General features: G+C 45.7%; 5 protein-coding genes across 5 annotated transcripts; 4 read left to right on the top strand and 1 right to left on the bottom strand.

Annotated features, from left to right (window-relative positions):
• Positions 1-4970: 4970 nt before the first annotated feature.
• POX_e06556 (uncharacterized protein) lies at positions 4971-5245 on the top strand (the record flags this gene model as incomplete). The annotated part of the gene is made up of 2 exons (XM_050115375.1): positions 4971-5111; positions 5210-5245. The coding sequence occupies 2 exons, from the start codon at positions 4971-4973 to the stop codon at positions 5243-5245; spliced, it is 177 nt and encodes a 58-aa protein (XP_049967835.1).
• Positions 5246-8501: 3256 nt separating this feature from the next.
• On the top strand, positions 8502-9228 carry POX_e06557 (uncharacterized protein; the record flags this gene model as incomplete). The annotated part of the gene is made up of 3 exons (XM_050115376.1): positions 8502-8581; positions 8637-8846; positions 8904-9228. 3 exons carry the CDS (start codon positions 8502-8504, stop codon positions 9226-9228), a joined length of 615 nt encoding a protein of 204 aa, XP_049967836.1.
• Positions 9229-11348: 2120 nt separating this feature from the next.
• On the top strand, positions 11349-11621 carry POX_e06558 (uncharacterized protein; the record flags this gene model as incomplete). The annotated part of the gene is made up of 1 exon (XM_050115377.1): positions 11349-11621. The coding sequence occupies one exon, from the start codon at positions 11349-11351 to the stop codon at positions 11619-11621; it is 273 nt and encodes a 90-aa protein (XP_049967837.1).
• Positions 11622-16701: 5080 nt separating this feature from the next.
• On the top strand, positions 16702-17076 carry POX_e06559 (uncharacterized protein; the record flags this gene model as incomplete). Its single annotated transcript, XM_050115378.1, has 1 exon — positions 16702-17076. One exon carries the CDS (start codon positions 16702-16704, stop codon positions 17074-17076), a length of 375 nt encoding a protein of 124 aa, XP_049967838.1.
• A 2274-nt stretch (positions 17077-19350) lies between these two features.
• POX_e06560 (RNA-directed DNA polymerase) lies at positions 19351-20075 on the bottom strand (the record flags this gene model as incomplete). The annotated part of the gene is made up of 2 exons (XM_050115379.1): positions 19351-19911; positions 19959-20075. The coding sequence occupies 2 exons, from the start codon at positions 20073-20075 to the stop codon at positions 19351-19353; spliced, it is 678 nt and encodes a 225-aa protein (XP_049967839.1).
• Between the last annotated feature and the right edge of the window lie 1054 nt (positions 20076-21129).

Here is a 21129-nt window from a genome sequence, read left to right on the forward strand (position 1 = left end):
TAGGGACCGCCTATCGGGTAGCCTTACCTAGAGGGCGTCCGGAGGCTTCTTTAGGCGAACGGATCCTCTTAGTAATATTATAGCTCGAGAGGAGATAAACGTATAGGAGGAACCGAGTCTAAGAGGGTATTAGTACTTCCCGAGGGCTAACTCGGGCCTAATAGAGTAGGAGAGACCCGCTTAGATAGCGAGCAGGGAGGCTTCGTATACGTTAGGTTCGAGGGGGTTAGGTCCTAGAAGCGGGGCACGTAAGAGGCGGCTCGGAGCTAGCTAGCGAAGGCCTCTAATTCGTCTAGCCGCTTATATTTTTTTGCTATAAAGAGACTCCCTTAGGGTAGTCTCTCTTGATATAACCTAGCTTCCTGTATATATAGTATTTTATAGGGGCCTATCTACGTACCTTCCCTCGCGGGGCTATCGAGCTATCGCGACCTAGCTATAGCGTTTATCCGGAAATCGCTATTAGCGTCTCTAGCCTTAGAGGGAGTAGTTTCCGATCTAACCGGAGATTATTTCTCCCCTCTTATACTAGATAAAGCGGTCGATTACGGCTCGGAGAGTAGTTAGGTATTCGCGATCCTTAGCCTACTTCTTCTAGAGGGTAGCTTTCGTACCCTTTCGGAGGTATTAGATAACGACTTCTTCTAGAAGGGGCACCTCGGTATTAATAGCTACTTACTATAGATTTATAGCGTATTTAGCGAAAGTAAGAGATCCTTAATATATATTAGCGAAGCGATCCTAGCGCTTTTTAGGGCTAAGGTATTCGGAAAATTCCCGAAGGATCTAGGCGCGATAACCTTCCTAGGTCTTAATCGGTTCCGCGTACTAGTTAATGATCTGTTAGCGATAGGTATTCTATACCTTCTTAGCTCGCCTAGTTAGGGACTCTTAGGCGTAGATAATTTTATCGGTGTCCGGAATTCCTACGCCTACGAGGTACGAGACCTTATAGAAGAACCTTTCGTAATCGCGTAGATACACGAGTAGCGTCTTAGGCGATCGTTTCCCGAGTAGGGACGGATACTAGGTACCTTTTTTATTAAGACCTTGCGGATCTCTAGGAGATTTAAGCTAACTACTAGAGACGGAGAAGAGCTAGTTTAGTCGGTCTCCTCCGGGGTAGTAGCGGGCGCCGCCCGGGAGGAAGAGGAGGTATTTAACTACGCCTAGGTACCGTTCTGTTATAGGTAGATACTAAAGGCGGTAGTCTTAATATCCTGTATAGCCTTAGTATAGTCGTCCGGGATATAGTTTCGAAGCTACGTTCGGTAGGCTTTAGCCACGATTAGAGGCAAGAAGGAGAGGGCCTAGTTGGTTTTAGGAGTATTTAGGCGTTCCTCTCGCGGGAGAGGGTCCGCGGAGGTAGGTCTGTAAGTCGAAGTAGTATCTATTAGAAATAGGAAGGATTAAGGAGAATACAGGAAGTATCGTAAATAGTAGCCTCTTATACCTATAGGGGTTTCCTCTTTCTTATAGTTCATTCCTAGGTATAAGGGTCCGTAAGAAGCTATATAGGGGTATCCGGACTCTTCTGAGAAGGTAGTAAGGGTCTGCTAGTAACCGAGGTCCTCGGGTATTATAGCGGATCGGTAACGTAGGAGGAGAGGCGGGGCCGTAAGAGCTATATCGGGGGTAAACGCCCTCCTCCCCCCGGGACCGTTTTTCGAGGATTCACGAGGTCCCCCCTAAGCCGGTCCCTCATCATCTTCGTTCGTGAGTCCTTTAGATAAGGGTTGCCTTCCTTCTCCACGAGTGCTTATTTTTGTAAGGATTAGGGAGGGAGGGAGAAGTATATAGGGCTTCGCGCTTCCTTTCGGAAGGGGTCCCCCCTCCGGGGAGGGCTATAGAAGGCGCCTCCTTTTAAGGGTTTGCTACCAGATATGATTCGAAGAGTAAAGAAAGGTTTATTTTTGGAGTATATCTACAGTATCTCTTAAATATCAGGTCTATAAGGACAGTCACGGGGCTATACGGGGCCGAACGGGGGTACTCACGTAAGTCATGACTCACGTGATCACCCTTCCGGGATCTCATCATAGCTAATATCGATTAAAGGCTAGTAAGCACTATTTATCATCTGTCGACCAATAGTAGACTGTTAACCTGTATTTAGATAGTAAGCACGAAATCCACTATATCCTCTCCTGTATAAAGCCTATCTTAATAGCCCTAAGATATTAGCCCCGATCTTTAAACTAGGCTTGTTAATAAATATGCTAACGAGAGAGTTCTAAGTAATAGTGAAATTTATATAAAAGTTCGACAATATTAAAATGAAGTAAATATATACTTCGAGAATCGATGGTTAGCGCGGCTTTCGGATAATAAAGCTAGGCGGCTTCGCGGACTTAAGTCTTATCTAAGCGTTCGAGCTACTTTTGATTCGCTACTTGTCCTGCCCTCGTTGCTAGTATATAGAATGCAAATTAGGTCTCTTCCTTAGGTACTAGCTATTTGCTACGACGAGGTAAGATTATCTGACTATAAAATAAAACAGATACTAATTCTGTTCCTAGGAGATAGTTTACGCGCTAACTAGGCTACTGCACTACTAGTCTTTACTTATAAGACACGATCGTGCTAAAATACTTAGAATTAACACTTATACCGTAGAAACACTATAACTCCTAGTACCTAGTGTCTCCTTGAAGGATAGAACCACTACGAAAGGCTTTGTATATAGTAGCGAAGTCTTTTCGAACTTCACGGAATCAGAACAGTCGTTGATTTAGAAGCGATTAAAGAAGATAGAGGGTATTATTCTATCTCTATATACGTTCTTTAAAGATCTTTGGTACCTAGAATTATGCGCGAACTATATTAAACAACTTATTATACCTTCCAGATCTTTCCTAACAATCGGAAGCGCCGTACGCGCGGCTTTTTTGCCTTTTAATCCCGCCTATACAGAGTTCTTAATACAAATATCTGAAACTAGGTTTCGGTCTTATTCGCCCTCGCAGGGAGACCCTACGGAACTTAGTTACCGATAGCTCTAGCTTTATACTATGCGTTACTACCCGAAGTTATCTAAAAGGCCGCAGAAGAAAGACCCTACGGCGAAGCCTACACGCGAGGTAGGGGAGCCTATAATACTATATAATATAGCTATGCTCGCGAAGAGACTCGGGTTTTAGTCGCTACAAATTAAGCAACTCGTGTAGTAGTTACCAGATCGGAAAATTGCACGAGATACTCTTTTGAGAGCACGTCGGCCAGATCGTTATCGGTATAACGAGGAAGAAGTTGAGTCTCTGATTAACAAAGTCACTAAATGCTTCTTAAGGGCGACCCCGCTTAACCATCAACTTCTAGTGCGGAGCGTTAGTAGAAGGGAAACGAAAAAAGAGTCTCGATATAGACGTCCGTAGACCCAAGTATAATTGTAAGATTATCGGTTTCTTTTCCTTGACTAAATCCACAGTAACTCTATTAAGGAGGAGCGGAAGGCTACTTCTATTCTGGTGAGGAGCAGTGTTTACTTCACCTTTTTTAGCAAGCTACCTATGCCTAGTGTGAATAGCGACATAATAGGTATATCTCTAAATCCTGACTTGCCGATATCTCCGCTTTTTGTCCCTAATAATCGTTCGCCGTACGATAAAGGGGCCGAAGAGATCGGGGTTGCGGGCACAGGAGCTAAACAGGCAAGTAGTCTAGAAAGGTAATATTTGAGAGATGCACGCTACGAGCGATGCTAATAGAAGCGAGCAAAGAAGTTATAGAGGCGATAGCAACGAGAGCACAGGAGGTACCAATCCTTATGTGCTGACCGTTATTCGATATCTTCTAGAAACTTGTTAACACTACCTCCCTAGTCTAGCATAGAAATCGACCGCGTTTATTCGGAAGGTTGTAGTATAGAAGAGGTATTAGAACCGATCGCCGAGACCGAATCCGGATCATCTAGAAGGATGAGTATCATCGGTGGAAATGAGTAGGGTCTTCCTGATAGGGACCCGTTAGTAGCCGATGAACTTAAGCACGGTGGGCTTATTGAGGAGGAGCACAGTTTTAGCGAAAATGGAGAATTAGAAAGCCACGCTAAGTTAGAATTTGAGGACGAGTAGGTGCGAGGAGGGAGGGAAGAGAGCATAGCTAGGAGGGAGTCCCTAGAAGATACTAATATAGGAGAGCATGCTAGCGAACAAGAGGACGAAGCGCCCGAAACAGTAGCGTTACCTTCTCCGGCGGAAGAAGTTTAAAAGGTACTAGATACGTTAGAAGGACGTAGGCGATCTAGGATCGAATCGGGGCCTTCTAGGATTATAGGTAGACTATATAACCCGATATAGTAGCGTCCACAAACGCTAAAGCTGTCTATACTGGCGCAGGAAACTCTAGAGTAGGATATAAACATACTGCTATAAACGGTCGCGCAGGAACCTATACTAAGACCTACTACTAAGATTAATTTCCTCGAGGCACAGGGTCGTCCTTTGTCAGGAATAAATAAAGAATAGAGTTCATGGCCTATAGTTAGTTAAGTTGGACAGACTAGGGACCGGTAGCAGGCAGGACCGGAAGAATCCTTAAGCTTAGTCGAGTTCGACCTATAGTCAGAATTTCCGAGCTCTATCGATTAGAGCTCTCGATGCTATAGGATAACAAATATCTAGGGCGAACAGGAAGCACGGCGATCGGAGTCTGTATCGCTAGACGCATCTCTGTATATTCACGTCGTCGTAGATACTCCACGGTAGGATAATGTGACGGAGCGTCTATCGTCGTTACCACTACGAGGGTCTTCTACGCAGACGGATACGCGCACACGAAGGAACATAGCTGGGCTAGAGGAGCCGTTAGGGAAACAAGACGGGTCTTCCGAACGAGGATAAGGAGCGAACGATACCGCGAAAGGCCCTAAGGTAACAATCATTTTCCGTGCACGTGATAAGCAGGGCGAGTGGAATCGGTTGATCCACAAAATAGTGGTTGAGCGATCGGACCCGACTCTAGTAGGGCGGATGGTAGCTAAGCAGGCGCGAGCACAAAAGGCAACGTATTATGACCAGAATCTGCGGCAGATTCCCCTAGGGCAGTGCTTCGATGCGGCGATTGCGGATGGCACGAATACGGTTTTTGTGATATTCGGCGACGATCTGGCTGTAAGTGAAGAGACGGTGGATTCGATTACACGGGCACTCTAAGCCGACCGTGATGATAATCGGCTAGCGAAACGTAAGCAGACTTGAAGCATTGTCAGCAGACGTATGGCCTCTATGGCTACCCGGCCATGTAGGCCGCTAGTTGACGGATTTAAGGCTGTGGTAGACCTGGAGCTGTGGACGTACGTCCAAAGTGGATCCACGTCCACAGCCTTCTATCGGTGGCCTCGAATTAACTGTGCTAGGTCACGGGGCCTAAAGCTAAAGCCTTCCCACCACAGCTTTCTGACTAAGGACCTATATCTCTGGATATGAAGCCCCCGTGGACATAATTCTATCGACTTATTTCAGTTCGGGCCTTCAGGCACTGGATATGGGTCACTCTCGGCCGGGAGACCACCCAGGCCGGATAACGTTGTCCCTAAAGATAGGCCCCGGATACTCGCTTATCTAACGTCAGAGTGTCCGAGGGAGTATGTAATCTCTAGTAGTTTTAAAACTCTATTTACAAGACCCTAGTGGTTTGAAAACCACGGTATCAATTTCACGTTACGATATCGACTTGACCGTTTTGATAATTGAAAGAGGAAAGGGGCTTGATAACTTCTACAGGTCGGATAAATCAACCCACTTGCTCACTAGCTGGAATGACGACGGTAGCGAAGTTGGACGTTCTAGTGGTGGAGGATGATTTCTGATGATTAATATCATATAGAATGCTTAATCAGCCTTCTGAACTAATCAAATTGAAGTAGAATTAGGATCAAATAGTTAACTAGTTAGTTAACGAACTATTCGATCACAGGTTATTACCTCTGAAGATATCGCACCGTATCCTGCTAGTTGAGTCTCTCTCTTCTAATCTAGTTCTATTTATTCGGAATTCCTACTGGGTATTACACATGATACCACATTTACGGTTCTAGATCCCACTCATCCTCATTGGACAGGGCATGGCAAACACTACGTATGTTGAGCTAATATTCCCTGTCAGCCTCGATCGCTGTGACAGGCCAATGAAGACTTCAATACATATGTCCGGGTGATCACTTACATGAGAACTAGATAAGGGTGTTATAAATACCTCTTTCCTACCCATAAAGATCTGGAGGCATTTATTTTCCGACCATCCTTCCTCCCCAAGCTCACAGAAATAGCCGAAGAGGTTAAAAAGGGAAGCTTACATTCCTGGCATCATCGAATTTATGGTGATACTTATGGTATTTGTACTGCACCTGGTTGCGCAAGTCGCCGCACCTAACCTGATGGTGCTGGAGAACCAGGGGATACTATAGCCGGTAGGTACTTTGTAATCCCCTAGTAAATCACATTCAAAATGAGTGATTACAATAGCTTACTCCTTTACCGATCCACCGACTTCGCAAGGCGGAAAATTAGCCAAAGGCTATTATCTATCCGGGGATGGAACAGGGATATATTTTGGATATAAAAGATGGCCTGGACAAGGTGACGTCGAACTAGGAGAGAGATTTGACGAGCACATTGCCAAGCACCTATGAGGTCAGACTTATGAAGTGTGGAATATTACGGGATACGTATCGCGAGATCAATACCTCGCGGCACTTAGAGATGCTCTCGATTGAATGACAAATATCCAGCTTGATGCATAGTGCCTGAAAAAATTTAGCTTTGTGACATTAGAACATTAGAATCATAATGGACTTTGAACTCGGAAGCAAGAAACAAGGTCATTTCTCTTCTATACTTTCTCGAGTCTGTTTTCCAATTCATTTGACATACGAGAAGATTGAATTCCGAACTCAAGCGTACCCTGGGGCTTCCCTTGAAGCCCGGGAAATGGATGAAATAACCAGACTTTTCCATGCTGAGAATAGCGATAAATCAGTTAAATGCCACTGAGAGAATAAATTTTCTATGAGTATGGAAGAAGTTGCTCTTGAAAAATGGCATGGGCACCTCAAATGAGATGACCCTGCTTGCCTCACTTAGATGCATGAATATCCAAAAAGTCTAACAGCCAATAAGAACAAATTATTTCAGCCTCAAGAATGCAATTATTACTTGCAGCCGCACTTACCGGTTGATAAAGACCTCCAACAACAGGCAAGAATTTCCCCATGAACACTTAGAGCTGAGTCAAGACATCGCTTTCTGAATAGGCAACCTCAATATGAAAGAATCTAATGTGGTATATTCGAATCACTAGTTAAAATTAATGTTAGTTACTCTTAAAAATAAAATCTCAACTCTACTTCCAGACAAGTTAAAATCAGATGATCCATGAGGTAGCCTGTCGAACTTCGACAACGCTGGGAGGCTCTGGATGCTGAGGCAACCTATCAAGACGACGGTAAAGTTTTAATCCTATAAATTTGAACGATGAGGAAGGATTTGAGGCAGCCAACCCCGTTGATGCTACTCGCGTCCCGTGCATGATAACTTCGTGGCCTCTCAAATTGAGTCAAGGGGCTTCAACTGAGAGCCACAAAATTGCCTGCCTTCATCTAACGTAGGTTCCATAGGACCGTCCCGTCCCGCGTTGCTTCATTTATCTATTTCTAATGTGGCGGTTCTGATCGTGACCGGTGATATGATTGTGATTGGTTCTAGCCCCGCATAACGATCTCGTGATGGATGGCCCGCAGATTTCGTGCATGAACGAACAGGAAAAAGCAACGTGGAGATGCATTAGCCTATCAGTTCTGTAAAGCTGAGAACCTAAAAATTGCGGTATGTATGGCATTTTTGGGAGATTTGGGACTATTGAAGCTACCTATTTTGAGGCATGGTGAAAAGATATAGTAGATCGTCAGCTCACCTAGCGTCATAGTCCTTCCCCGCACGAATTTCGGAGAATTCGCTATACTGTAGAACCCCATGGAATTCCCGTGACTCTTTTTCCAATACAGTCTATGTAATATGACGTCAGATATTCCTGTAACGTGCACGGCGCACTTCTTGCACTGTCGGTTTAATGCAGCCCGCTCAATTAAGAATCTGCGCTAAGGCCTTAGCGGTGGGGGTGGTAGAGAGTTGATTGAGTGTGTACTGGTCAAGCCGATTTCGAGAACCCCTGTACCTTAAGCGCGAGCCTCTCAATATCAATATCTACCTACTGTTCAAATGAGTTCCAGCCACCTCTTTGCCTTTGCCCATAGCCTGAAGACGACGGCAGCGAAGCTGGGTCATTCCCAGGTGAAGCGGGCAGCAGCAGCTCCGGAAAATAATACCCGTGGGCAAATCACAGAGTGCGTGAGCCTCATATAGCATCACATGCTTGATGCAAGCTGATCCGAATCGGGTTAGACTCGATCGAGATATTACTGCTAGCATCCTGTTCTCGTCATAAAAGCGCTCTCACGCATCGAAAAATTCTTACGAACGTGCCTCACACAAGCAAATTGAGCCATGCCACGACGCCGAGGGAACAAAGAATACTACGCGATCGTTACGGGGCGCGTCAAGGAGCCCACAATATATTCATCGTGGTAATGTTCCCTTCCATCAGCAGCAAATCCGAGCATGATCTGACCGAGATGGCAGGGGAGATGCCCATCCTCGCATAACCGGGTGTGAATCGAAATACAAAAGCTGCTGGACCCTTCAAGAAGCACGCACCTATATGGAACGAATGGGTGCGACCAAGGTGAAGGAGGTTATTAAGAGCGGAGCGGGAGAAACGACTCCTTTGGGTGGAAATGGATTTTATGCTGTCGCGAATGGAAAAAGACCCGGCATCTATCCCTTTTATTAGTAGGTATTTCCGAAGTTACCCCCGTCCAGATGTTCACAGCGGCTTATAAGATTCAGCGGCGAAAACGGTGCTGAGAAAGAAGTCACTGAAGAGAAAGGTTCATGCCATAAACGATTTAGAACGATGGCCCAAGCCGAAGCATTTATTGAAGATTGGAAAGAAACATACGCTCAAATCTGGCATGAAATAATAAAGAACGCATTGGATCGAGGCCACAGACCTCTCAATAGTGATGCTTTCAGACCTCACAAGATGGGGTCGATAATTAACCTATTTTTATGCGAGGGTAGTGGATGCTCTGAAGTTGACGACATCACGGAAATAACTAAGAGTCAGCTTTTATTACAAGACAACAGAACAAACGATAAGAAAACCGTTTGAATCAATATGTCAATACACATGTTCATTGAATCAAATTCGAAATGATTTTATTGAGTTCTTCCGGATATTTCCAAGGCATTTCTGACTGTCAAAGGGTTCAGTAAGTTTGGATAGAAAAATGAGTGGGGAGTACCCGATAGGATGCAGGTTCGAAGAGCAATCATTTTCAGTTCGACAACAAGGACGGGCAATAGATGGGAGGAAGACCACGAAAGGCTTTGTTCCAGAATGCTGAGTCAGCGCCCTGAACCAATCACATTGAGGTAGCACCAAGACGGCAACACATTTCTTGTTAGCCACAGATCAATTATTTAAACTCATGCTGCTCACTTCTTCCGATGCTCCTGTATATAGTGATGCCTCGGGTTTAATTGATAACACCGACGAAATATCTCGTTATGATTCCAGTACGGCCAGAGTAAGTACGCTTTCCTTTCCTCTAGAGGCGTTATCTAAAAATACCCAGTCATTTTACCTCCCCCCTCGCATGCCTGGAGGTTGGCCCCAACGGGAAGAAATTCGCTGCGCCTAGCGGGATAATCTAAAGCCTCCGGTGTCGTTACAAAGGTTCGCCGGAAATAATTTATGTGGTTGACGACGATGTTGAGGATATCTTTGGCTATATCCTTTAGTACCTTCACAGCGGGGACTACTCTGTCCTTATTCTAGCAGCCGATAAATCGAGTTATGTTGCATGCGAAGATGAAATCGATATTGCAACGCAGGATCTACTTCCCTTGAAAGAAAATTATTTTGCGAGTTATACAGATATTTAGGTGAAGTCCGACAATTCGATATCTTTGCTATATTGTGGAGACGGAAACCACCTATGTATATATCCCAAGACACTGCTGGTGCATGCTCGTTTGTATGACTTCGCGACTAGACATGGATTGGAGCAACTTCGAAATGTGAGTTTGCAGAAGCTTTACTGGACTCTCTCTGAATTTCCGTTGGATTCAGAACAAGCGGACGCAATCGTCGAGCTTTTACGGTTTGCTAATGGGATAGGAACTATCTATACGCTAATGATTTACTATGTATCATTGCACCTAAAGACTTTTATACGTTGCTCTAGTTTTATCTCATTCTTGGAAGAAGACCATCATCTCAGTTTCAACTTGTTCACTTATCTATGTGATTCCTTGTGAGCGTTTATTCTTCTTTAGTTTCTTTCCTCAATTTCTCCTGCAGGCCTATTTACTATTTCGCACTCCAAGACAAAGTTTATCAGCCCTCTAGAAGCTGATCATTAGTTAGATGGAGGGTCTGAACTCTTTTAAGGAGGATTTGTACTTGATCTCAGTTTACGAAGCCCCGCATCAATTCAAATTGTCTGAAGAGATGCCAAGTTACAAAGTCTTTCGCGCCGTCCAGCGGTTCTTTTCGGTTCTGAACTGGCGTTGGATAGTAGGGACCCTATTCAAAATCTAGAAACAGCACGCTTTTAGTGCGTACAAGTTGAGGATGAAGAAAGAGCCAAAAGTTTCCTATCTCTACTTTGTTTGCCGCGGGGGAGACGCTGTGGTGGAAGTCTCGCGACACCCTTTTAGTTTTCGCTGTTGCGATTGAGGGTCACGTTTAGTCATCTTCTTGGAAGCCAGTCAACAACCTAACTAATGTAGTGAGCCTTACCTAGTCTGGCTTTTCAGGAAGCTGACTAAACGCATAGGTACCTCCAGATTTAGAATTGATCTGAGAATTATGTTGAGCCGACTAGCACTAACACCGTGTTAGGTGGGGATAGGCCATAGTTAACTGTTAGATGCTTCCTTCCCCTTCGGGTTAGCGCCCTGATGTAGTCAGCTATATATAGAGGCTAATAATAGGAACGCGGTGTGTTTCCCGACTCTCATAACTCTCACGAGGTTTCTCACCCCACTTCTCTTATCTCTTCAGCCTCTCGCCTGTCTTTCTTCTCCTACCTCGTCAAGACCTCGCCTAAATCAGGCCAGGAAGCAAGGTTGACAATAAGAATGGAATGTGATGGGGATAGAATGGAGAGGGACGGAGTATCCCTCAAGCGAAGCAGTGCGCTCTCCTTCCCTTCCACTCACACAAAGAGAGCGTACAATCTCAAAGTGGTGTGAGTTATACTGATATTTCTTTGACGACCAGGAATGGACTTCGAAGACGATGAATCGACAGATGATGGCTCTGAATATAATGGATTAGATGACTCCGAACAAGAAGGATGGTGGAGGGAAGATGAAAGCGAAGATTTGGATTGTGAAGAGGATATTGAAGATTACGAGTATACTACCTCCGGTGATACGACACGATCGTCCTTTCCCTCACCGGCATATTTCAATTATAGTGCCATAGCAGTAGCAGCAAGATATAGCGTATTCTTTAGGACATGGATACTGTCTTCTCCAAACTTTCTTGATTGACTCTCTTGAGCACTTGTTCTGAGGTAGGAGATGGTGTCTGCTTAAGATATAGTGAAGTTGGCTAATTATCTTCTCTAGTCTGTACCGGAGGAGAAACGGAAGTTTTTATATTTGAAATTTGATGGATGTTACAGGTTAATCGAAAGGAGATCAATTCGGTACCAAGGACGAAAGTATCAAGACTGGGGAAAGAAGGAAGGAAAGATCTATCTGGTGGGGGAAGTCGTTGATAAACCTAACATCCCAATCCGGCCATGTTTGCTCCCGTCACTAGTCTTTATATCAAACCGACCAACTCATCGACCATCCTTCTAATCCTACCATCTTCAATCGTCTTACTCGTAACAATGGATACCGTACCTGGCTATAGCTAATCAACTGTCTGGGCACTAAGCTCCCCAATTAGTACCACCACGTTCACTCATACCAAAGCCGCAGTTGCCAAATACTGTGTCTCGATTTCTGCAATGATACCAGGAATATCCGCCCAACCTCTTGCGGTCACCGTCTCTATGCGGCTATTCATCGAAACTGCGATCCTGATTGAAAATGCCCTGTGGGTTCAGTCAAGTTCAAACTCTAGAGAAGACAAGATACCTATATATAAGAGCGAGTGGGCACAGATTGGCTGAGTGGCAGGGGGCTTTTACATAATTCTCCGTCAGTTGTGAGGTACATAGAAACTTCGGGAAACATACTTATGTACGACCGCAAGTTTTAAAATACCTATTCTTGCGTCCCTCCGAATTTCTTGGGCCACCGAATGTTGTTGCAGTGTCGGCCCCTCTATAGAATTAAGAAACTCTTCCCGGAGTTCACAACGGGTCAGAGCTTTAGCGTGCCTAGGCTAATGTCAGATTATTTCGTGTCGGCCATATTTAGCACTTATAGCGGCACTCCTTGCGGTGAATATAATAGCTATTCAACACAAAAATCGCTAGTCAAGTCTGCCAAAGGTGCGGGAAAAATCTGTTCTAGGTCGACGATTTGCCTGATTGATATTGCCGGTGGAACTAGGCGTGAGTCGTTAGAAGAGCAAGGGAGTAAAGATAATATGTGACTGTGGGACAGTATGCCCTCCAAGATAGTATATAGTGGCTGGAGCAACTCCTTACCGAACTCGCAAGCCTGCAAGGTCCCGTGCAGAGTCCCTTTTAGGTGTGTTTGTCGATTGTGGAAAACGTCGAGGATGTTTGTCAGGTTATTCTAGTATGCAGATGAATCATGAAGACGTGGTATATTTTCTAACTCTGCCTCTAGGGTTTCTTTGGAATATTCCGCTAACTTTCCGCAGAGCAGCTGTTGGAGAAGCATGACTCTATCTTCGCTATGTTAGCTTCGAAAGCAGAAAGAATGACTGGTGTCTTACCGTGTTTCAATATACGACGAGGGCTCATAAACGTTATATTCGCAGGCCACCATACTGGGTTTGTACCCTGATAGTCCAGCTGCGGTTCCAACAACCCGATCCACCCATCTGCGATAGCTCCGAGTATGTCGTTAGTGAAGTTGTTGAGCCGAACCCTATATAATTCACTAGGTACAGGGTTTGCGAGTACTGTTCTAGTTACTTCTTGCAGGGGCATGCTCTCTGCGGAGGAGACGTGGCTATCATGAGAGGGTCGATTGGGTCGAGATGTATGACATCTTATCTTTGATGCACTGAGGGGTATTTCCAATATTGCGAATTGAAAATAGAGGAGCTTCTAGTTTAACCATTGGTACTTATATGTGTCCTCTATCTCTGTTGCGGTTGTTTATTCAAATCACCTGTGTATAGGTCTAAACTATGTCTATGATCCGCTACCCCATAACACAGTACTTGTGTTTCTTGTGGTAACACATCTGCCGCAATGTTTGGATTTCCACTCTTGTTGACTAATTTCAGCCAGTTACATCGATAAGGTCTGCTTTTCAAGACCAGATTAACTAAACTAGATTGTATAGAGAGGTTTTCAATCAATTTTAAGCTGTAGTACGGTATTACAGTGTTATGGTGTATACCGATCTCGCTAAGCATTCTAGAACAATACGGACTTATTGAGATAGATCGAATGGATTAGAATGCAGTGTATTTTTTGTGGTGATGTGTGGGTCAAACAAGACTAAGAGACATATGCTGCTCCTTGAGCTGTAGATCAGACGACGAGGCAATCGTACCTTGCAGTCTAGCCACACTTTTCTCCAGTTCCTTAAGGCGTTCATTCTGCGTATGAATCATCTGAAGCAGTTGCTCGAATTCATTATGAATACAGGCTACATGGTTTGCCTCTGACACGAGTTCACTGGCGGAATCGTTGTGGCAAGGACCGACAATCGTAACAGGTAAATGATTCGCGCGAATACCTATGCTAATACAGGGATTTCCTAGCATCGAGGAACCATTACTAACATCGTGAGTGTGTAGATGCCGACGGCGTAAGTGCTCTCGTAAATTCTCCTGCCGAGTAAATCCGTTCCCGGAACTGCGATTACAGTCTCTGTACGGGCACATGATCGGCGGTCTATTGAGGTTCTTTCCGTGGACCTCACGCTGATGGCGTAAGAGACTACCTGGGTAGGTGAAGCCTTGTGTTATGTTGCAATTTGGTTCATGATATGTGAAGGGACGTTCATGTTTGTCCATATGTCTACTATTGAAGAAGAGAGTTAGTATTAGGAATACGACAGCCGAGGATACAACGAAGTGATACCTACTTCCAATCACATAGACGACGAAACGTTGGCGGCTTAGGTTGACAATCCTGATAGTCGTAGTAAATCTCGTCGTTAGCGTTTTTGGGTATGGCACGGTCGTGCACACGCGGACGCCTGCCGTTTATGGTAAGCACAAAAAAAATGTTTTTGTTGACTCGGAAATGTTATGAAAGCCGCCTCATAGAAGATAGAGCAGCATTGGTTGGAACAGCTTTATGTCAATCTAGAGATCAGTATTGGATTGGTCCGACTCAGGGCATAATTTCACTGAACTTATAATTGTATGACGGGGCCGGATTTACCAGCGAGACTCAGCCGATTACTTAGATGGTTAGATCCTCAAGAAGTCAAACGAGGACCGATTGAGAAGATTTTGAGAGATGGTTGCGGATTAAATATGCTTAGGCTTGGTAATCTCATACATTGCCTAATCTGAGTTTGACTAGCCTCTCAGTGGTTGATAGGGCGGTTTATTGAGATGTATTAGGGTTTCTCCTGCTACTGGATTTGATTTAGGGGTTTAAGCTAAAAGATATGGTGGTACAACAATGCGAAGCATTTCCTCCTTCCTGATATGCTTGGACAAAACTTCCCAAGGCACGAGTTCCTTAGCCGCCGAAATCTTTATATGTGAATAGAAGAGGTCGCGGATGCACTGAGGCTCCCTATGAATCCACAACCTACCACGCACAGTATCTCTGCTACCATCATGATACACTACCGAGAATAATATATCAGGAGTGTGAACTGTATTGTGATTGTATAATATGCCGAAAAAACGTTTGAAACTCCTTATCCTAGACAACAATTCCACGTCTAATATCTTGGGCTAACACAAGGTTATTATATACTGAAGGCGAGGGGGGGGGGGGGGGGGGGCTGGATGGATGGATTGCAGGAAGACTTACTATTTCGTCTAGAGATGGAAGTATAAGGATTGCACTATCCCGGTTTCGTTGTGAAGACCGTCTTCGAGATCTGTTTTGTAAGGGCCGTGATTCTGTCGTCTCTAGTGTGAGAAGACGGGACTAAATATGCTGAGCTCTGCGACTAACTAACTAGAAGTATTTTTAACTTGACAAGCACCTGAGTCTGTCTCGACTGTCGGTTGGACCGGATTATTTAGGTTGGAAGCAAGGTAGCTGGTCCCCGGTTTATATACTATGGCTTCAGACCGCGCACATGGGATTTTGGCACAAGGAAACTCTTGGTCTGAGCCCCTGCTGGACCCTGGCCCTTTATCTCCCCTAAAGAAAGAATTATCATCTTCGTTAGAGAAAATAAAAGATCGTATATAAGTAGGAAATAAGATCCGAATAGAGAGAGTGGGAAGCTAGTTTATGATAGCGGTGTTACGCGGTGCCGACCGGTCACTGTGAGTTAGAACGTCCTGGGCCGATACTTGCCTGCTATCCTAACTTCCAATCCCAAGACCTGGTCTCTCAATCGTACCGTTGCTTCGCAAAGCCTTACTGCGGGTTGAATCCTGTTGAGTGTCTTGCAAGACGTGCCAGAGGTGCGCGCCAAGTAGGTCAATCACTAAGTGTTACCACTGAGTGAATCCCCTACCTGTAGGTTGGGTTTGTCTTAGAGTTGAACCGTGGAGTGCAAAGTGCTTCAAGGTAGTAACCAAGTAACAATGTGCAATTGATCGCGAAGAACTAAATACATGATGCTAAACAGAGTGTCCTTATATATCCAGTCCTTCCTATCACTGATGAGTCGAGACTCATCACTGATGCGCCAGGACTCATCACCGATGAGTCCATCCTATCACCGATAGGATATAGTCACGTGATAAGTTACTAGTTACTCGCACTTGGGCGTAATTCCGGGCTAGTAAAATGGCGGCCGTTTCCTGCGTCGCGCTAACCGTCTTATAGAGTAAGAGGGTGTCGTTTGTGTCGGTTAGCTGTAGGCTGCTTCTGGTGCCTGCCCTGAATGTCTCCTCCTTGGGTCCCTCGGGGCACGCCTAAGTATACCGAAACGCACGTGATAACGCTATTCCCTAGTGTCCGCAGAATGATTGGTCCTTAGTCGTTACTAAATAACTGCGGCCCCCGCGCTTCTTTGAGGTCCGTAATATCATCCCCTCCTTCCCTGTCCTTTGTCCTCAAAGGATTTAAGTGTTGGTGTCCCCTCAGGTTTGTTTGCTTGTTTTTCTGTTTTCTCCCTATTTCTTTCTTATGGCCTATTCTGCTGACTATGTCTTCCAAGGCTTCTGTTCGTTCGTAAGAACGCTTTAACTCGTCGTATCGAAGACGAAGGTTTTCAATCTGTGATTCCTTGCGAACGTTGCGTTCGCTTGAAACGAGTGTGTATTCGCGCCGATTGTTCCGATCGCTGTGGTGACTGCGTGCGCGCTGGCGGTGGTGTGAAGTGTATGATGCCGTCTCCTTCGTTTACTGATGCGGAGTGGCGTCGTTTGGTTAAGTCTCAAAATCAAATTGAGGAGGAGGAGGAGGCTATCCTAGCTAAGCTCCTTCGGCTCCGAAAGCAGAAACGTTTGTTGCAAAAACGTGCTGGCGATTTCATCGCTCGAGACTTCAAGGAAGTCGCCGAGTTAGAAGAGTTGGAGCGTCGCGAGGTTGAAGAGCGCGAACGCCTTGAAAAAGAGAGGCTCGAACAAGAGCGTCTCGAATCCGAACAAAATGAGCGTGCTGCAGAGAGTACCCGTGCCGCGACCGGGGTTCCTTTATCTGCTGTGGCCGACGGCCAAGTCCTTGCGGCGTCGTCAGAGGATCCTACTCTGACTTAGTTGTTGAATGATCCTTCCTTTTCTTGGGCCGACCTGGATTCCTCTTGGTTGGTTGGGAATACCGGGTCGCCCTCTCCTGTTGGTGAAACCGTCGAACTAGCTGGTGGCAGCCCCTCAGGTTCTCAATAGGTTCCATATATTTTCTGAGGTATCGTATCCTTTCCACTTTACTAAGTAGTGAGGCTTTCCGCTGATTTTGTTGGTGTCCAGGATTTCTTCGACCATATTTATTTTCGGTTTCTTCTCCGATTTCTACGTTGGTAGCGATTTTGGCGCTCTTAGGTGCTTTTTCTAATAATGAGACATGAAATGTGGCATGGATGCGTCGTATGCTGTCAGGTAGCTTTAATCGGTAATTGAGCGGTCCTGTTTTTGCTTCGATTTAAATGGTCCCAATTTGAGGTGGTCGAGCTTTGCGCTAGGTCGTGTGGTGCGGATGTTGCGTCGTAAGAGGTAAACTTTCTCCCCCTTTCGAAAGTCCGGCGCCTCCTGGCGCGACTGATCGTAGTAGTTTTTCATGCGCAGATTGAGAAACTCGATGTCCCTTGTCAGTTGCAAATGCAGTTGCTTAAGCCTAGTCGCTAGTAGTCTCGACGATTCTGCGAGTGGCTGTTTTCCGATAGTTTTCCCGATAATAGTGGGTTAAACCTATAGTTAGCGAAGAATGGTGTTTCTCTGGTGGTAGCGTGCATGGCGTTGTTGTACGCCAACTGCGCTATTGGTAACAATCCTGCCTAGTCATCCTGTTGGTAATTGACGTAGTGTCGTAGGTATTGTTCTAGAGTTTGGTTGACTCTTTCGGTTTGTCCGTTAGTTTGCGGGTGGTACGCGGTAGAGAGTCTATGCTCAATGCCGAGTTGTCCGCCAATGACTGCTATATATTCGATGTGAACAGTTTGTCTCTGTCCGAGGTAATCTTGCTCGGTGTCCATGGTTGGCAAACACATGTTTGAGTAGTAGGTTGGCTATCTGTCGTGTATCGATGGTTTCCGTTGTCGGTATCATGTGTGCGTACTTAGTCAGTCGATCGACGACTACTATTATTATGTTATTTCCTTCTGAGACAGGTAACTTCGTTATGAAGTCTATTGTGATCTATTCCTATGGTTGTTGTGGTACTTCGGCCAATTCCATCTCTCCGTATGGTGCGTGTCGTGACGTCTTGTTTCGTTGACACGAGTTATATTGCTGAATGTACTTCCGGACTTTTCTGTATAGTGCCGGGATGTAGTAATTCCGCGTGATTTTTTCGATGGTTTTTTCGATACCAGGGTGTCCCTGTGTTGGTTCGTCGTGATGTAGCTGTATGATCTGTGTTTGGAGGTTTCTGGGAACGTACACTAGTCTATGAATGTAGACTAAGCCGTTATTCGTCAGGGCTGTGTTGTTGCCTAGAACTTTTGTAGTGATTCGTCGGTCCGTGTGCCGTCTCGAATCCTTTCGATCTATTCGTCGTTCTGGACCTCGCTAGTCGCTGCGAGCGTCTGGTGATTGTAGACGATGTTTCCTTCGTTATCTTTTGCCAAGATTGCTGGTGCTGCCTCCTTGGTACCTAGTTCATAGTCGGGTCGTCGACTAAGCGCGTCCGCGACCGTGTTTTCGGTCCCTTTACAGTGCACGATCTTGAAGTCGTATTGGGCTAAGGTCTCCGCCTATCTGGCTTGTCGCCTTGTAAGTTTCTTCGTAGTCGTAAAGTACGTGAGATTGTGGTGATCTGTCCGAACGATCACTGTGTGCTTGGCCCCTTCCAAGTAGGCTCTCCACGTCTGAAATGCTGATACTATGGCTAGCAGTTCCTTGTCGTGTACGTCGTAGTTGATTTCCGCGGGTATTATCTTGCGAGACTAGAAAGCAGGTCTGAGCTTGCCGTCTTGTCCTGGTTGCATGAGCTGTGCTCTAAGCGCGAAATCAGATGCGTCGGTTTCTATGATGATTGGTGCATCGTAGTTGAATATGGCTAGGATCGCTTTCTGCCTTTTTGTTATATATTCCCTTGAGTGCGGTAAATGATTTTTCTGCTTCTTCGTCCACTGGAACGGTATCCCCTTTTTGGTGAATCGGTATAGTCCTGCCGTATACTTTGAGTACTGCGGTATTAATTTTCGATAGTAGTTCGCAAGTCCAAGAAAACTCTGTACGTCCTTGACGCATGTTGGCGTTGGCTATTCGAGTATGCTCTTGACTTTATCTTGTTCATTCCCAGTCCGTCAGGCTAATGGTGTATCCGAGGAAACTTGTCTGTTGGATGAAACTCGCATTTCTTGAGTTTGAGCGTCACCTCTGCTTCCCTGAGTCGTTGTAGTACTTTCCTGTTGTGCTCGATGTGTCTTCCTCGGTTTTGGAGAACACTAGGATATCGTCGAGGTATGCGATCACGAACTTGTCGAGGTATCCTTGTAGGATATGGAAGATGAACCGTTGAAATGATGCGGGTGCGTTGGTAAGACCAAACGGCATAACCTTGTACTCGTAGTGCCCGTATTTGGTTCTGAACGCCGTCTTCCACTCATCTCCTTCCTTGATTCGGAGTCGATTGTACGCGTTGGTAATATCGTACTTGCTGAAATATTTCGCTCCTTGAATGATGTCTTGGATTTCGTTGATTAACGGTAACGGGTGCCGGTCCTTGATCGTAATGTCGTTGAGCTGTCGGTAGTCAACGCACATTCTGAGTTCCCCTCCTTTCTTCGGTACAAATAGGATTGGATATCCTGCTGAAGATTTCGAGTGTTGAATGTTCCCCTTCTTAAGGTTATCCTTGATGTATTCTTCTAGTGTCGCTGACTCTTTCTGCGATAGTGGGTAGATCGGCATGAACTTTGGTTCCTCGCCGTCCTTGATCTTTATCTTATGGTCGAACGGACCATGCTCTGGTAGCTTACTATCCCTTGGTGGCGTGAACACGTCTTGGAATTCCGCATATTCCGCTGGTATTTTGTGTTCTTCTTCTGGCGCTTCTGTGGCGCATAGAGCTGTTGCTGCGTCGTGAACGAGGACATATTCCTCTAGTTCCTGGTCGGTATGTTGCTTCCTTGCTTAACCGTCGCGATGTCTCGTGCATCGATCGTGTTTCTGTTGGGCCTGCCTCCTGGCCGAAAACTCCTCTTAAGTTCGCCTTCGTGAGGGTTCTCATGAGCACCTGCCACCCCATGGCTAAGTGTCGTTAGCGTGTTCTGTTTCCTTCCGGTCTATTTCTCGCTCGTGACTCGACAGTTGCACCTGAAGAGTAGGTCATTAGTTTGCTAGTTAATATCGGGGTTGTGCTTCCTTAACCAAGGAACGCCCAAAACGATATCGTACTGTCCTAGTGGGGTCACGTCGAAGTTGATGATTTCGAAGTGGTCTCTAATAACTATTGGTAGGGGTCCGCTTTCGTGGGTAATCCCTGGTCCAAGACTTTCTCCGTTAAGTCCGATAATTGGCACGACCTGGGGTTTTTCTTATCCTTTGATCTGATAGCGGTTCTTGTACCTGGGATCCATGAAGTTACTAGCTGCTCCCGAGTCGATTATTACTATAGTTGATCTGAGCATGATGTTGGCCGTAATCCTTATGTGTCGTCCCTAGGCTGTCGCTGCGAGTTGCCGCTGTTCGTCGCGTAGTTTTCTTTTTCCAAACCAGACTCCTGCGTATTCTGGTTTCCAGTTGGGTTTCTTTTCCTATTGTAGAGGTCTAGGTTCGAGGCTCTTCTCGACCTTCCCTGATGCGTGTACCTAGCATCCATCGTCGTAACAACCTACTACGGCTCTGAGATCGTGCTGAGGGTGTCGTGCGTATCCTCTGCATGCATACCTTGGGTTGTTATATGGATATTGTTCTGTATTCTCTTGGGGGTTCCTTTCTGAGGCTGTGTAGTGGTATCCTTCCCTGGGAGTTGCGGTGGAGTTTCTGGGATTTCTGGAGTTCCTGGGTTCTCGCTTGGTGTTCCCGGGGTCCGTCCCGCTCCTTCCTGGGTTTCGTAGGATAACTCCTGGGAGTCGGTGGGGTCCTATGGCCGTACTGGGTCCACCCTTGACTCTCGATATTCTCCTAATCTATTTCGGGAAATTCTTC

This window comes from Penicillium oxalicum, chromosome V, assembly GCF_001723175.1.
Source record: "Penicillium oxalicum strain HP7-1 chromosome V, whole genome shotgun sequence".
Lineage (NCBI taxonomy): Eukaryota > Fungi > Ascomycota > Eurotiomycetes > Eurotiales > Aspergillaceae > Penicillium > Penicillium oxalicum.